The sequence below is a fragment of the Armigeres subalbatus genome, chromosome 2 (genome assembly GCF_024139115.2).
Source record: "Armigeres subalbatus isolate Guangzhou_Male chromosome 2, GZ_Asu_2, whole genome shotgun sequence".
In the NCBI taxonomy this organism is placed as follows: Eukaryota; Metazoa; Arthropoda; class Insecta; order Diptera; family Culicidae; genus Armigeres; species Armigeres subalbatus.
Genome location: NC_085140.1, coordinates 290,277,127 through 290,295,402, shown reverse-complemented (window position 1 = coordinate 290,295,402; position 18,276 = coordinate 290,277,127). Strand labels below are relative to the sequence as shown.

Sequence of the window (18,276 nt, the reverse complement as noted above, 5' to 3'; positions counted from 1 at the left end):
TGTGCAAAAATTTTGATCAATTCATAATCTACCAAAGTTGAACAATTATAAAAACAATGTTTTCTCCTTGAAAACCTCGTTGAAAACGCAAAAAAATTGAAATTCAGTTTTTTGGCAAGTGAAAATTTGTAAAATATAGAAAACTGTCATGGAATTACAACCCCCTTATGGACCAACCTCTGAATACGTCCTTGGCATTGCGTACAAAACCAAAATTAAAACTACTCACTTTGTCGGGTCGCTACTGGTGCTCGCGGCGGGTTGCTTCTCTCCTCGGTCGCCTCCTTTCTGCGGTGTGCCCTTCACCTTGGGTGGTGATGATTCCTTTGCCGGGGCCGATAGCATGAAGTAGGAGAAAATCTCCGCCTGTTTCAGCAAAAAATTGAACCGCTTGCCGCGGTCCGTTTCCAGCGTAGCATCGAGTGCGTTTCCAGTTCTTCCGAGTGCGACGATGTAGTGTCGGATTTTGGCTCTTTCTGAAACACAAGTATAACATTAAATTTCACATATAAATGTCGTTTGTGCCCTCAAACTTACGAAATGTTCAACATTGCAACGGGCGGCAACGGTCTCGTCCTCCTTGGACATGGTTAAGCGTAGTTTACGTTCGTGTTTGTTAGCGCACAAAATGCCTACTCACTAAAAATACACAAATTTACAAACCAAAATTGAATATAAAAGAGCTGCCGGCAAAAGGTGGCGAATGAATTTCTCTTGTTTTGTTGGCCTTTGGAGCAACTTGATAAACAAACACGTTTTTCCAAAATTTCCGACTTGACAGATCGTCATGGGCTGCCAGTTAATATTTTTTGTTGTTGTCATGGTTGCCAGAAAGATTAAAAATGGGAGTAACTTTGATTATTTTACAAATTTTGTTTTGATTGTTTTCACTGTAAAAACAACAATTTACACTGGGAAAAAAACATTCAGATCAAACATTTTGCATTCAATCCAAATATTATAGCACTCAAAAATACCAATTTTTCCTTACTCTTGAAATGAAATGTAGAAAATGTAGAAATCCCAACTTTTTTTTGCTCTGTGTAGCGCTCTGATCATATCTGGGCGTAATTGCAAATAATGAATTCTTATCATCTTTCTGTACAGTGAGTTGAATATATCTTATCATGTTTTCAAACTTCGAAAAATTGATATATCTTGGGCTAGGAATGCTAAACACAAAGGATATTACGCCCGCATAATTAAAAACGATCTGCAGGACTGTAGATACAATTAACTCGAATCAAGCTATATTGTTACAGTTTGGATTACCGTCGACTTGCAGTCCGACTTTTAATTAATCTTGAAATAGCACTATACAACATGCTTGATCTACGCTACCATATGAGATGAACATACGGCTTATTGTTTGCTTATAATGTTTTGCATTCCACGTCTGATTGATTTATGAGAAACAATTATAAAAAACTAATATCGACTAATAAGAGTAATAGTAACGACATGGAATACGGTTATGAGATATACATGTATCATCTCAACAGCTCATAGTGTTTCATCATGATATCACACACACGCATCAATCAAATTATCCCATGCTAAATATATGATAAGTGTTGTGGTTGAGGAATGAGTGTGCGTATTTATCATTTGCATTTTTTCTCAAGCATCCAGCCATGTTTGATTCGCAGTGACAAACACTGGTTTCGTTAGACCAGATTGTTTTACTTGATTTGTTTGTGCTCAGTTTTTATTTAATGAAGTTTCCATGCATGCGTAAAACTTGAAGGTAAGTGATTGAATATCATAATAAATATAAATCAATACCATTAATACAAATATATGCTCTATTCACAGATTAACCATCTATGGAAATAAGAGATGCATGCTCGGTGTGCCGTCTTTGCAATAATGTTGGCCATGGCTGATTTAATAGTAAGTTATATGTTTTAATACACTCTCCGCAATGATTATAATATGATGTATTTTTTCACGCTTCATTATTCTTAGGCGACATTAATTCTTCTGGAAATTTGTTTGGCTTGCGGCGGTCCCGGCGGTCCGGCAGGCTATATAGCTGCACACTAAAAAAATTCTACCAAGTACTTATGCTAACAAATGTTAATTACTTTTTCAATATCCATTAGTTTTTAAATATAAAAGTAATATTTATGTTCTTTAAATAAAATATGAAACGAAATTAAACGCCAAATTTCTTTTTATTTGATTGAATTTATCCAAATAATACTCTTATTAATAAACAGTAAGATATACGGTACAACAGATTTAAATCGCATATGGTTCAACTGTTTTCATATTATACCCCGTATTCCGCCTCGTATAATTTTATCTGAAACCGTGGATTGTAATCAGACCATATCACAAGGTGTTCGCCGAAAAAAATGTACTGGAAAATTTCCATTTCTATATGTTAATTATACTTAACCGCCTATTACCCGAATAGTTGAAAAGCCAAAAACAATATATCATACTGTTAACATTGTCTATGATGAGGTTAGTTTATCGTTTGTATCTGACGTAACCCAAATAGTAAGAATAATGTTGTTTAACGTTATTAACAGTTTGGGGAATGGTCTATTAATGGTTCATGATTATGCGGGCGCTCCTTTTATTTTCAGCCACACATATAATTGCTTAAGGTGAATTGCGTACGAATCTAATTTCTAAAGTAAATTACACTTCCGGAGGCACATAACTCCAAAACACAACTCGTTTTTAGTACGCACAATTAAGTTCTTAAGATGTGCATTAGGGTGGTTCAAAAAATCGATTTTGCTCCACAGTGCTCATCTGATTCTTTACCATGTTCTGAGTGTCCTCTGAAAATTTGAGCTCATTTGGATTAAAACTGATTTAGCACAAGCCGTATCAAGTTTGCATGCAAATTAGTATGGGGAAATTTATTTTTTCATTATATATAATATACTGTTAATGACGCTTCCCCATCAAGCGCATGTCAAAAGAAAACCTACATAGGGGTCGTACACTTATTACGTCAGCAATTTTTCCGAGTTTTTCAACCCCCCCTCCCCCCATGTAAGATTTTTTCCATACAAATGATTTTTTATTTATATGGAGCGTAAGATATTGACCGAACCCCCCTCCCCCCATAAGTGCTTACGTAATATGTGTACGGCCCCATAGCTAAAAGGAATACTCAACAGCTTTCACTCAGTAAAAACCGCATCTCAATTAATCGTTCCAATAATTAGTAATCGAATTTAATCTATACCGTGGTTTTCTGGAGCTAATTGCATAACTCATCAACAGGCAACATTGCTGCTCGTGGCGCGAAACATAGCAACCACATGAGTTCAGGCAATGTAGATACCTTTTTGGAAAAAAATCAGAAAATTGAGATAAGCTTCCAGATATGTAATTCGGAACTTTTTCTATATATAGTATTTCTATACTATAGTATTTAACTAAAGTCCAACCCCGTACTGCTTACCGTTTTTAATTAAATTGCTTTTAGAATTTTTGAGAAGAGTTTTAAAAACTTCTCCGTATGGTTTCTCGTGGAGATTTTTTCGATTATTGTCGATGCAGATAAAATCAAGAACATGTATGAACTTGTCTCAACTATGCCGCTCGACTGAAACGTCGCTGGTCGCTGGCGACCCTTTCCAGTAAGTGCTCCTGCGACGCAGGCAAATTCAATGCGTCGCCACAGCACCAAACTGGAAAGCGCTCGCTGGTTGAGCGACGCGACGGTCCAGCGACGTTCCAGCGATAACCCGCATAGACAATATCATCTTTCTGCTTCTTCTTCTTCATGCAACATCAAAGCGCCAATACGGGAAGCCAATTTTGAGTTTATTTACCTGCGGTCGAAATTGAGTGAATTAAACTTACATTTGGGTAAAAAAAATTTCCGTTGGGTACTTTTTTAACATGGGAGTAAATAAAAGATATTTTAATTAGATAAAGATTGTCGCTGTCGTCGCTGTCCGGAACATCTTTTGCTGGCGAGGAGGGGAGCTAAATGTCAAAGAAGGAAAATCCATACGATTTGACAGCTTGGTACCCAACATGTTCCGGACAGCAGAACAAAGGGAACCGAAGCGACAATCTTTATCTAGTAGGGGTCGTTCAAAAATGATGTCACTTGTTTTAGGGGGGGAGGGGATCTAAGATTTTGTGACAGTACATGTACTAGGTATACAAAAAAGCGTGTCAGAGGGGGGGGGGTCTAAAAATCCCAAAAAGTAGTGGACGTCATAATTGAATCGCCCCTAACTAAAATATCTTTTGAGTAAAGGAAAACTACTTCGACCCTACTTACTCAATTTTGGCTTCCCGTACCGATGTTCGAGGTTGGGTGAATTAAACTCACTATTGGGTAGTTTATTTCTTCCGTGTGGATGAAAGAAAAGAGAAAAAATAAGTTTAAAAAAACTCAACGCTGGGTACTTTTTTTCTTCCGTGTGCGTCTCGGCTTTGTCACGGAAGCATCGACAAAAAGGACAAAAAGAAAAAAAAAAAGAAAAAAATAATTAAACAAGCGTCAAGCAAAATTATTCGCCGTAAAAAACAGTTTTTCCGAGTGTTATGTCTTGTTCCAAGTACTATAATTTATCCTGTAGATGTTTTTGAATCGTTGGAGTTTACTTCGAAACCTCCCGTTTTTAAAAAAGTGGTAAAATTTGAAAATATCTTGTTTTTAATATTAATATTGAGGTTAGATTTTGCTGTACTGCTTCTATTCAGATTTTGTGCTGCATGATCCGGTGCCGGAAAAACGAAACAAAATAAAAATGGAGAATGACTCCACTACAGTGGCTGAAGAAAATAGGTCTAATGTTAGCGATCTGGAAATAGCAGGGAAAACATCGCCACTTATCGATACGGTGAGCCCTTGTCCTAATGAGGAAAATATCACCGAAAAACAGACGGATCAAAGAACTTCAGAGGACATGAATCAAGATAATCCTGCTGCAAATGTCAATGACCAGAACGATAATAAAACGGAAGACACTAAACCAACAAACGGGAGCAACGAAACCGATGTAATCGAAGACGTATCGGTAGAAAAATCAGCTTGCTCGCAACCGGAAAAGGAAATTCCGACGGTTGTACCAAAATGTGAAAGCAGCGAAGCGGACAATAGTTGTGCAAAAGAAGATGTCGAAGAAGCCACTACTAGTGACAATGATAGGTTAGCCATTGCGGACCCATCGGTTTCGGCCGATACAAAGTCTAAAGAGAACGCCGTTCCAGATGAGCTGGAGGATACAATTGAAAAACTTGTGGAAGTCCCGGAGAACAAAACATGCGAATTGCAGGAAAACACAACTGATCCAAAACAAACGGAGGAAGAGCCAGAAGCAATAGAAATAGATGATGGTAAATCTTCAGCAGAAATTCATCCGGGCTATCCAGATAATGAAAAAAAATCCATAGAAGGCGGAAATGTTGATCTACAAGTGAGTGAAAGATGATCGGTTGAAAACTATCTCAATTGTTTTTTTTTTCTCTTTACTTTGTAACAGCTTGACTTATATCTTTTGCTTTTATAGTTTTTATATTTACGAACACTTTGTTGAATACGCTTATACCTATGTAGCCTAATTAGGCTTGCTTTATCACCTGATAAATACCTACTTGTTTTTCTTTCTGATTTTTCAGGAAACAACTGCTGAAGTTACTGAGGCAAAACAAAAGAATGATCTGGTTGATGTATCAGAAAAAGAAAAGGACAATCAGCCTAAAGAATGCGTTGGAATCGAGGATGACGATTTGGCAACAGTTGCCAGTGAAGAGACCGTAACAAAAATGCAAGTTGATGAAATGGACGAGGTAGCTAAAGAACGGACAATCGAAGTAAAAGAAGTTACATCTGAGCATAGTTCATCTGAACAAGAAAAAGAAGAACAAGTCATGACTGTGGATGGAGTTGAACAAAAAGAGGAAATTGTAGAAGATAATACTAGCACACAATTAAACGTTCAAGCGATTAAGACAGACAAGGAAATAGCCAGTCCTATATCGGAGCAGCCTCAAGAGAAAACTAAAATTGAAAATTCCGAAAAATCGGCTGAGCACAAAGAAAAGGCAGACGATGAGAAACCTCCAGCTGAAGGTTCGAATGGAAATAAACCAGAAATACCGGAGGATTCTACTATTGACAAAGAAAAGAAAACTAAAGAAGATGATGATATAATTCTGATTGATGATGAAAAAACCACTAAGATTGAGGAAGACGAACAGAAATCTGAGAAAACTGAACCATCTTCAAAGAAGTTACGGCTGAGTACTGAAGAGAAGGTAGAAGTGAAAACGGTCGACCAGGATGCAGATCAAAACAAAACTGATTCAGTGAAGCAGCCTGAGAAAACTTCTAGAAAAGAAGAAGGTGAACCTAAGGAGGGTAAAACAGTTTCCGAAGACGAGGAAGTTGTATTAGTTGACAGCGAATCTAAAACTTCCGAAACCACTGTCGATGGTGATAAAGCAGCTGAATTAGTTGACAGCGAATCTAAAACTTCAGAAACCACTGTCGATGGTGATAAAGCTGCTGAAGGAAAAGCTGATTCTAAGGAAAAAGAAGAGGGTACTGATAAAAAAGACATTTCAATTGAATCGGATGCGATAAAATCATCCGCTAAACCGCAAAAGGATAATTCCGATGAGGTTATGGTTGTAGACTCAGACTCTAAAGAATCACCCGATGCTCCCCAAACAGATAAAAAGACGGAAGCCGAAGCAACTGCAGATGAAAAAGCGGAACCTCCAAAAAAAGACAAAGATGCCGAGTCGGAAAATAAGTCTGACCAGAAGGTGGCTCAAAATGGCACACCAACAAAGCGCTTTGTTCTGGATGAGAACACTGGCATGTTCGAAGAAAAAGAAACCCCTCCAGAAGAACCAGTACCGCAAGTGTTTGGCGATTCAGATGAAGATGTCGTTATGGTAGATAATTACGTTACCACTGATCGGAAATCAGCTTCCAAACCTCCGCCGAAGGTCCAGCCGCAAATAGCAGCGCCTTCAAAAACGGTTGCTCCAAAGGCACCGGCACCTGCTCAACCGGAGACAGCAAAAAAACAATCTGTCGCGGTCAAACCATCTCCGAAACCCAGACCGGCGACCGTGTCTGTCGAGTGTATCAATGCCGAGTGCAAGAAGAACACGAGGGAAACCGCTCCGGCACCAGCATTCGCATTAAACTTCTTTGGAATTCCGAAGAAGACCAAAAAGCAGCGAATTTGCTTAACCTGCTACGACGACGTGGTGCAAAAGTATTCGGTACGAGCATCCCCTATGAATTCTAGATGATTGCACATCGCTTGATAATGATTCAATTATTTTGTAGATTTTGGGTGGAGCGGTGTTGGATCAACAGCCCTTGTTGTTCTGTGAGATGCCCCGCAAAAACGAACTCGTTGAGATCTCAGACAGCAGCGAAGAGGAGGAAGACGAGGACGTTAAAATGGAAGCAGGTAAATTAGTTATCGTTTTTAAAAAGGTACACCGTTAGTGTTTTTCAATGTTATAATTCAATTTCAGAAAAACCACTTCCACCTGAAATCATTTCGTTAGTGGAATCGGAGCTGAACGACATTATCAGTAACACTTTTGAGAAAATCAACATCAATCAACAGCTCGACTGGACAGAGCAGATCATGAAGCAAAAGATTGCCTATAATACGAGTAAGTATTTGCCTAGCTGGTGTAGGGGTAAAGGTGGTAAAATTATCAATGGATTTGAGTTTAATTCATTCATAAAACGAAGGATAATTATATTACATTGAACCATTTTTTCACTAGTAAACATTGTTTTCGATAATATTTTTCTTTGAATTAAAAAAAACATTCCAACTTGGTATATTCAAAGATAGTGCAGGTGAATTGAACATCGCGTTGTAAACCCTTTTGAAACAAATAATTTTTATTTTTTTTCAATAGCAGTGTCGTAAACTGCAGATTACGAAAAAAATTTTAACAAATCTGGTATATATTTTGAAAAGTCCTCGATTATCAAATTGGTGGAAAGAAGAACAAAAAGTATTGAAATATCAGTTATTTTTAAATAAATTTAAATATGCAGTTTTTACACTCTGAAAAATCTTCACGTCATATTTACCTGAAAACAAATCTCGCTTAACTTTTCAAAAGGACCTAAGTAACATTTTTTTCATGAATTAATTTGAATAGTGCAATCAACAGAAAAACATGAATGCTTTTGATTGCAGTACTCAAATTAATTCATGAAAAAAATGTTACTTAGGTCCTTTTGAAAAGTTAAGCGAGAAATGAGGTTCTCATCCACCCTACTTTTCACGTAAGAATGACCTGAATGACAAGTAACCTGAACAAAATTTAGTTTCCTTGAGTTACGTGATTTATCCGGTGACTCTGACTGGATCTTCCAGTACAAATGACGTGAAGCTTGAAAGAAGTTACGTGTTTGATCAGGTGAACCTGACGTGATTTGTACGTACCGGTTACGTGAAATTTAAGTGAAAGCTACAAGGCAGCAGGTAACCACGATATGTTTTGAAATGTATTGCAATATAGTGATTTGGGAAATAATGCAAAAAATGAACAGGGACTGCTCATAAAAGGGAACTCTTTTTCGCGTTGTTGATGCATTGATACAGGGAATGCCGTCATTTTGTGATTGCGCTTTGGAGTTATCGCAGAAACACTGTTGAAGAAAAAACAAAGTTATCGGCGGATGTTGAATGAAATTTATCAGATTTGTTGAGAAATGATGTCAATGAGAATCGCTGATAATTTGAAACCAATTGCTTGCTCGAAAACTGCTAATATTGCCGCTGTTAATTAACCAAAAAGTAGTGGAACCTAGACTATAAATTTTATACTAATACTTAGACCGGAAAACTGTAGCTCTAGACTTCAATGCAGCTTCCTTTTCTTTCACATCATTTTTCAACGAATCTAATAAATTTTATCCAACCTCCGTTGCTTTTTTCCAAAGAGGAGAAATGCAGGCACGGAAAATATCCGCCTATAGGCCGCCTATAGATGCACCTGGGATATCACTTACCTCCGCCCGCGAAGTCTCATTATGTTTAGGTTGTATACCATTCATTCTTGTTTACAATGCAGGTCTTCCGCAAATGCCGAAGCTGCAATCACACTAACACAATCTCACTTAAATTGTTTACGTGGATATACAGTCATATTCACCAACATTTTTAGTAAAAGTTACGTGAATTTCTGGTGAGCATTACTAACGTCACGCAACAATCGTCGTTTGTTCAAAATAGATCAGTTACGTGATTTTTCACGTGAATATGACGTGATGATTTTTTAGAGTGTAGTTTTATGACAGACAAACAGACATAACACTCGTCAAATTTTCATCGTTCACTGATTTACTGGTCAATTAAAATAATCATTAGTTGGCCAATCGATTACTCATGGCGCGCGCATCGGTTTAACGTTTGTTCACTACCGCCATCTGGTTCGTGATTTGCCCAACTAACTGATATCAACAGATGTCGTTAGTGTTTGATTTGAGCGGCGATTAATTTGATAAGTAAGTGTTTAATGTGTTATGCCTGTTTGTCTGTGGTTTTATTATGGTTATTTAATATTGTTTATTCTTGTACTTGGCGAAACTGCGAAGTTCAGGGTTGTTACGACTACGCGGATTTCGTGATTTTCGCGGATTTCGCGGTTTTCGCGGATTTGGCGCGGATTTACATAACGATTTTGGGGTTTCGCGCGGATTTGGCGCGGATTTAGTTTTAGGAAAAAAAATAATACACAGGATTTTGTTTTTACACGATTTTTTTTCGTTTGTATTTTTGATCGTGTTGCTTCAACTTACTACCAAAATCTTCGCAACATGTTTCAAAAAATCCAGAATAAATCAAAGAAAAATCACATGACAATTAATATGCGTTAAGCATTTAGGATGAGTGTAAAATTGAAAAAATGTAAATCGTGTAAAAACAGAATCCAGTGTAAATGAAATGCTAGATCTAAGGATATTTATTTGAAAATTAGTTTTATGTCTATCTAGATGGACTTTTTTTTAATTAACAAATGTTGTTGAGAACAAAACTTACGTTGGACAGCTATTAATTTTATTTTTCGAATATGTCCAAGCCCTTATCGAAAGGTATGTAGGGTTAGGCGGGGCAAGATGGGTCACGGGGTAAGATGGGTCAGGGCCGTTTTTGAGCATCGTGTACATTTTAATGTGAAGATTATGACTTTGTAGGAGGAATAATTTGGTTTTCATAAGAATTTGCAGATATTTTTAAATGTAGAGCCATTTCTTCATCCAAGGCTTAAACATTATTTTTTAATCAGTATAATCATTGGCAATAAAGCTATCCATCTGTGTGTAATTCAATATTGGAAATGAAAACTATTAATTGCAGTATTTAAAGGTGACCCATCTTGCCCCGCTGTTTGACCCATCTTACCCCGCCATTTTTTGATTGACAGAAAAATAGACTTCTACTTTAATGACTCGAAATGGAATAAAAAGTGGAGTTTTTGTTATTTCATACCCCAGGCTTACAGATTATGAGCTATTGTTATAGATCCATGTTGAAAAATTAAAATAAAATGTTTCTGTTTTGAGAAATTCAAGGTTCGCCTTAGGCGACCCATCCTGCCCCATCATACCCTATTAAACTCTTAAGCATTCTTTAAACAAATGTTATGAAGAGAAGGACGCCACTAGTTGCCATATTTAATCCATACTGAAACATCGCAAAACATTGAAGGACATGAAAACCCATTTTCGCCTTGTCAATTTCTTTGTAATTCCAAGTTATTTGTTAGTTTCTGATTGTTTATTTCTTGTCAGGAATTCCTTAATAGTGTTAGAACATTTTATATTGCTCTCATGACATTCATCTAGAACAAATAAGGGTTTATACAACAATAGAAAACACAAAAATGTTCTTTGATTTGATGCAGATGCCTCATTTCAATAGGTGCGTCCGCAAAAAGACGTTCAAAAATTAGAAGATGATTCTCAAAAGTTATTTCTGAAGGTTTTTGGCGATATTTTTGGATAACTCCGATGGCATTTTTACAGGATTATCAACGAAGAAACATCCTAAAAAAAAATTTCTCAAGCACTCTATGAGGATCCTTTTAAATAATTTTCCACAACCTAAGAATGATTTTTGCAGCATTTAAAATCCGAAAAATTATAAAGAATTTTTTGGAGGAACTTCCGCGGAATTTCTTAAATTTCTGCAAAAATTTCCAAAGCAATATTCGCAGGAATTCATGAAGAGATTTCCGCAAATAGGCTCTGAAGATTTTCCGCAGGTTATTATTGAAGAATTTCCAAGAAAATTTCTGAGGAATAAGTACTCGGAGAAGTTTTCGCAGATATTCTCGGAGATTTTGGCTGAAATTATGGTATGATCAAAAAATTACAAATTAATTTCCACTAAAAATGTTGTCGGAATATATGCTTGAACTCTTAGAGAAACTTGTTGCAAGAATTAAAGGACAATAAGCACAAAAAACCTACTATTTTTTTTCTAAAGTTCACGCAAATTATTCTACCGAATTCCCAAAGTAATTTCTGCTGAAAATTCTGAAAAAAAATCTCAGAAAATTCCGAAGGAATTTACGATTGAAACTCAGTTTTCTGACTGGAAAATCAACGGAGTTTGAGCAACCACGGTAGATTTTGTATCATTTGTTTCTTGAAACGAATTCAAATAATTGTTTTACAGACGTTTTGTTTAAAACCGTAGCTGCATTGTCAAATTCCTTAATCTGTACGCAAGTTTGTCTTGTGATCAATAATTACACCAAAGTTGCGTAATTCAGAAGGAATTACGGTTTTGGCAGATTTATTATTGTTTGCCAAATTTATCTATAATCAATCATGATCAAATATGACCTGAACATTCTTTGTATATCAATGTGTCTTGTGCCGAATTTTACAAAGTTCGATCAACAAAACAATCAACTGACAATATCCATTATACGAAACATGCCAAAACCATCATCTCATTTCAAATTTTCAAAACGACTTATCTGCCTTTGTAAACAAAGATTCAAACGTCGATTTGACGAATTTAAAGGCACTCCTACGCAAACGGACACCATCATCAGATAGCAGAAGCCTTTACCTATGTGTTGATGGTGTTGGTTTGCATAGGAGTGCTATCAGTTTGAATCTTTGTTTACAAAAGCAGATATTTCAGGTAAATTTGGTATTGATTTGAAAAGCGATGCTTATTGAAATAGCTTCGGCTGTTTAGTTCTTGTTCACTTAGCTTCAGTATTTCTAGTAATGAATAGGACCATCTAGAGTGGTTGTAATACCCCGGGTAGAAGCTGTGATATTGATATCAATACATGATATGAACTTGTTTGAAATAAGAATAAAAATAACAAGCGAAAATATAAAAAAAAAATGCACCGAAATATCATAAAAACATCAGGTTTTGCCATTAACAAGTACTTATCAATATCTTGAGCTATTAGTTGGTTCTTGGTAATAGCAAAACCTGATATGTTTATGATATTTCGGTGCAATTTTTTGTTATTTTCGTTTGTTATTTTTACTCTTATTTCAAACAAGTTCATATCATGTTTTTTTATCAATATCAATGTTTTACTGTTAATGAGCTATTATCGTCTACCCGGGACTAACTGCGGGTTACTCAGTATGTAGAGGAAATGCTAATAGAATGCTAAATTGAAAAGCAGGCTAAGTTCCTGCTGGAATGTATAATCATTGAAGAATAAGAATTATAAAAAACGAACTTAAAAAGAAGACGTTCAGTAAATTTTTATTTTTTTAGAATTTAGTTTTGAGTCGCGCGGAATTGTCGCGAAATGGATTTGATGTCGCGCGGAAATGGCGCGGATTTGATTTTAGTCGGCGCGGATTTGGCGCGGATAATATTTCAGGATCTCCGTAACAACCCTGAGTTCCACCTGGCAAGCAGCCAGGGCGAACGGAATTTCTTCTATGACTCTCCGCGGAACGGTTTTGTGTACGTTTATTTAGCTCATCCCGGAAAACACAGTTTTTTTCAGCTGGTGTTAAACGACGAATAGTTCGGTGATTGCTGGACAATGTTAAGAAAGGATATCCTGTGCACACAAATAGATTTAAACAGCCCAACAATGTGATTAACTTATAAGGCCGGAACAAATATTATTTTCTTCTGTCTGCGCCCCCTCGACTTTATGTGGCTTTATTTTATTATTTGAGAGGGAAATTTAAATTTTTATTGGAAAAATAGTAAAATAATGAACTTTTCAAGGAGATAATTAGAAAAGTTAGAAGTTTTGTTATTTTATCAATTTATTCATTTAGTTTTTATTCATTATCCAAAGACTAACAGGAACAGGACAAAAGAAAAAAAATATATTTGTTCCGGCTCAAATAAAATAAAAAAATCGCATGAATAGAGTAAAAATAGCCCAACCTACTTAATTGCGGCATTCCCAGTTGGAAATGGATCAGCCTCTCTCGGAAATTTCTTGTCGAGCCCCTAGTTCGCTGTTTAAACACTGCCACCTATGAGCCATGAATATGAGCATGAATACAAATTTTGGTTCACCGAAATCCGTGAATACTTTATAGAAGTTTTAAAGAACCATGAGCAAATATTTAATTTGAATGAGAAACCGCTAAGAAAAATTCCAAACAGATACATTCTTGTGGCAGTTTGTGGTCAAAATTAAAGACCTGAGTCGTATCCAGACTCTTTGCTTAAGTCTCTACGAATACGCAACGATACTTGTCAAAATTATGTTAACAATAAGATAGGGAATTGTATCTGTCCTTTTTTTGGCGGTACTGGGCAACTAACCATAATATTTATATTGAATTCTTACAAATCCAGGATGAAACATGCAAAAAAACAGGGTGTCCATCCAATCGGGAAAACCGGGAAAAGCGGAAAAACGGGAATTGGACCCGACCGGGAAAAACCCGACCGTCCCGTATTATGCGGGACAGTCACGGATTCAGCCTATCTGTCCCACAAACGTCCCGGATACTATGATGAATCTGTTAAGTCTGGAAAATGTATGAAATCCGTAGAAAATTGTATATCTAGAAAATTTGTAACAAATTCGATCAATTTATTAGAAGAAGAAAATATCTTAAGATGGTCTTTTTAACCTGGAGAATAAAGTTTTGATTATTTTAAGGAATCTATCTAGTTTCCGTATAAAAGAATCTACGGATTCTGAGGGATCAACAAAAGTTAAGTTGATTTCTCAGACTCTGACTTTCGCAGAAATATTAGGAAATTTAGGCATTTGAATAACCTCGATGATCTAGAGAATGCGGAAATATTAGGAATTTGTATGATCTACGGAAACTAAAATATCCATAAATATTCTGAAAAGTTTAAGTCATCACAATGATCTAAATCGTAAGGACTTGAGTTAGCTCCAAAAACTGGAAAATTGAATACCAGAAAATGTGTAACACTTGGAGCAACCCTAATTCTGCATAGATTTCAGAAAATGCCGAAAACGGCTTAAACAAATGGACAGTACCAGTAGACCAGTGAAGAATGTTCCGCTTATCGCTTATTTTGCGGCTGGAGGGGGTATCGAACCCTCTCCTCATAGTACATATTATACTATACACTGAGAGAAATGGATGATACGATTTTCATAGGACTGATCAAATGAATGGAGAGGGTCGTTTGGCTGAAAGTCAATCAACCAAAAGCCATTCGTCCAAATACCACTTGGATGAATATCACGTTTAGCTGAAATCAACTAGCTGAATTCCATTTGGCCGAAATGGAGATTAGGCCAAAACGGTTTAGCCGAAAACGTCATTTGGCCAAAGAGAACATACGGACGCAAGGGAAACAACATTTTCGACCGGTCAAATGGCTATTTTTTCAAACGGCAAACGATTTCTATGAAATCGAGTAATTAACATCATGCTGGATATTTTGGTTGAGAGGAGAATAATCCGTTCTGAAACGATTTGTTACGTTTTCAAAATTAATAGTGCGCAAGGTTAAGGTGTCCACGAATTGCATCAGCTGTTGGGAGAACCATCCATCGTTCACACCGCGAAAATCGGACGACTGCGATGGGCCGGGCACGTAGCCAGAATGTCGGACAGTGACAGTGAAAATGGTTCTCGACAACGATCCGACGGGCACAAGAAGGCGAGGTGCGCAGCGGGCAAGGTGGATCGATCAGGTGGAAGATGACTTGCGGACCCTCCGTAGACTGCGTGGTTGGCGACGTGTAGCCATGGACCGAGCCGAATGGAGAAGACTCTTATATACCGCACAGGCCACTTCGGCCTTAGTCTGAATAAATAAATAATAAGGTTAAGGTGTCCGGGATTGGCCCAAGAAAGTTCTGGTCACTTTACGCTAACTTCTAGTTTATTTTCTTTGAGATGTCAATTTGTTTTGAGATTGACATTTTTTGAACGCCCACTTATACCACAAGAAAATGAAAAATCTTCATCGTGGACCTGAACCAGGAAGGGAAAGGAACCAGAAAAGGAAATTTTCTGAGAAAATTTCTCGAGGAACTCGAAGAGCAAGGCATTCTCAAGAGTTTCTAATGGAACTTATTGCTAAATATCTTCAAAAGTGTCAAATTATGATAAATAATTTCAGATGATTTTTTATGAAAACCAATTTCTAAGAAGAATAAGAAGGACTCATGAGAAGACTGTGGGTGAACTTGAACAGCTTTCGAACTATTTTTGAATAATTTTGTTCAAAAAAATCTGGAGTTCTGGAAGAATTTTTGGTAATTTTAGTATATTTGAGAATTTTGTTTGATCCATTTATCTGATTTTTAACATAAAAAATAAAGAATTAGTTTCATAACTTTGACAATTCAAATATTGTAATATTGGATGAAACGCATTTCAGCCTCTTAAAAGGATGCTTCTCAGCCCCTGGAATTAAGGCCTCCAAGCCTCTCGAAACAAGCTCCCGAGCCCCTTGAAATGAAGCTTCCAAGCTTCTTGAAAGGAGGCTTCCGAACCTCCTTAAAGGAGGCCTTTTTGCTCGTTTTAAAAGACTTTTTAGCCCCTTGAAAGGACGCTTCGCAGCCTCTTGAAAGACGAATTCCGAGCCCCTTAAAAGAATGCTTTTGAGCGTCTTGAAAGCAGGCTTCTGAGCCCTTTAAAAGGAGGCTTCCAAGCCTTTTAAAAAGAGGCTTCCAAGCTTCTTAAAAGAAGGCTCGAGCCTCTTAAAATAGGGCGTTTCTTGGCAGGAAGCGTCTCGAAGACCATCGGAAAATGGTTTGTGGTTTGTTAAATCACCAGACGCGTCTCGAAGACCGTCCGAAAATGGTTTGTGGTTTGCTAAATCACAAGACGCGTCTCGAAGACCGTCGGTTTGTGGTTTGCTAAATCACAAGATGCGTATCGAAGACCGTCGGAAAATGGTTTTTGGTTTGCAAAATCACAAGACGCGTTTCGAAGACCTTCGGAAAATGGTTTGTGGTGGCGCGTCTGAGGGAAATGCTTCGTGGTTTGAAGAACATCAAAGCCTCGCCTGAAAGACCGTAAAAAAATTGGTTGTGGTTTGCAAAATTACAATGCGCGTCTGGAAGATCGCTGGAAATGGTTTGTGGTTTAGAAAACTATAATCTGAGAGAAATGAAGAAATATTCAATACTGTACTGTTCAAAACTGTTCGGAAAGCCAAATATATCATCTAGAAAATTGTTTTGGAATGTACGGACTGAGTAGCTATAGCGGGATTACCTGTAGCAGCAGATATCTTGGAATTTAAACAATAAATAAGGTTGCGGATTTTACAAAGCTATTCGGAAGTTCGAATTTATTATGCGTTAGATTAGTTTGGGGTTATTGGCTAGCAGTACTAGTTGATGGCGAACTTTTTTCAAATAGGCGTAACTGTATTTGACCTTGAAATTTGAAACGGTTAGTATTCTCTCAATTCAGCACATTTCGTTTAACAAACGTTACTACCAGATAGATCGGACTCTATTCTTTCTGTTAGGCACATAAGTTCACCAAAATAGTATAATTGAAGAGCACAGTCGCCGTTCCAAAAATCAAGGTCAGAATCATGTTCGCCCATTTGAAAAAAGTTCCTAGAAATGGTTGATGGTGTATTATATTACGCGAAACTAGAAATTGGATTGAATGTACGGATTTCGATTGGCTTTGTATTGGATTTAGATTGGATTGGATTTGGTTGGTTGGTATTTGACAAACAAAAGAAGGCCAATGGCTTCGTAAATTTGTTGTTCTCTAATCATCAAACGAATTATGAATCACGTTTTATCTTTCGCGACCCACAGTTTGGAAAACCACACTCTGAATCATAGTTCTGGTATTAAAACCATGATGTTGAGTCAAGTTTATTTTGGTGTCAGTTTTCAATGGAGTCAACCGGTTGTTCAATTGCAACCGATGATCACCTTCGTCTCATTTAAATAACCTAGGAGAAAAACAAGCATTGCAACCTATGCTAGACGATTTTTTTGGGTTGTTAATAAGAGAAGAAGAGAAATGTGGGGTTTGAGTAAAGTGTCTTCAGCGTGTGTTAATAGATTCACACATCAGCGTGTCATTCGGCGAGCAGCAAGCCATAGCTTTGCTTCTTCCAGTCAGACCTCCGCGGCGTGCACACGCTTCCACGGAGAGTCGCTGTCATAACTTCGTTCCGGCCATTTAGGGCCACACAAGGGCCAGCAGTGAAACGTTGGCCACTTGCACTACCTTGAATGTCACCGACGGCGTGACCCTTATGACTGAAGCCAGCGACCAGGACCGCGTCATTGTCATCCGACCTTTTCTAGCACGATTCCCTTGGCGTGGGAGGCTCCAGCGAACGGATTCGACTTCCAACGGATGTCCAAATGAGCCTTCTTGTAGTCCTCGTGGCCCATCGCTGGTCCCGGCGGTGACGGATGTGCTTCCGACCGGTACGGATTCCTCTTGTTTAACCCATTCTGTGTAATGGCGTTTGAACCGAACTAACACTCAAATAGAAAAAAGACCTCTTGAAAGGAGGCTTCCGGGACACTTAGAAATAGCATTTCAAGAAGACTCTTGCAACGAAGCTACTAAACTCATCGGAAAAAGGCTTCTATATCTCTTAAATGGAGACTTCCGAATCCAAAGATTCTATAGATTTTAGTGCAAAAGCATATTCGTAATATATTATTCAACATTTTGTTTCATTTGTCTCATTTAGTCTTGTTTTGGAGATTACATTTAAGATTTTGAAAGTTTATTCATAAGACGTTTTCCATTTTGACCTTTCGTCCTACAGCCCTTAATACACTGTGCTGGTTGGGTGGGTAGGATTCAAAAGTCTTTGATTTTCTGTTCGCCATGCATATTATGTG

General features: G+C 37.4%; 1 protein-coding gene, 1 long non-coding RNA gene and 1 pseudogene across 2 annotated transcripts in view; 2 read left to right on the top strand and 1 right to left on the bottom strand.

Moving 5' to 3' along the window:
- The first annotated feature begins 1,403 nt into the window (after positions 1-1,403).
- LOC134216517 (uncharacterized) lies at positions 1,404-2,163 on the top strand. The gene is made up of 3 exons (XR_009980704.1): positions 1,404-1,747; positions 1,816-1,893; positions 1,969-2,163. It is a non-coding gene; the product is annotated as an uncharacterized LOC134216517 (long non-coding RNA).
- Positions 2,164-4,429: 2,266 nt separating this feature from the next.
- The window catches only part of LOC134212387 (histone-lysine N-methyltransferase eggless), an 18,435-nt gene continuing 4,588 nt past the window's right edge, over positions 4,430-18,276 (top strand). The window contains exons 1-5 of the mRNA XM_062690174.1: positions 4,430-4,618; positions 4,690-5,405; positions 5,608-7,227; positions 7,295-7,421; positions 7,489-7,632. Of these exons, the coding sequence (XP_062546158.1) occupies positions 4,737-5,405; positions 5,608-7,227; positions 7,295-7,421; positions 7,489-7,632 (2,560 nt within the window). The 5' untranslated portion in view covers positions 4,430-4,618; positions 4,690-4,736. The remainder of the gene's footprint in view (positions 4,619-4,689; positions 5,406-5,607; positions 7,228-7,294; positions 7,422-7,488; positions 7,633-18,276) is intronic.
- LOC134216124 (small ribosomal subunit protein uS12-like) lies at positions 13,706-17,876 on the bottom strand (annotated as a pseudogene).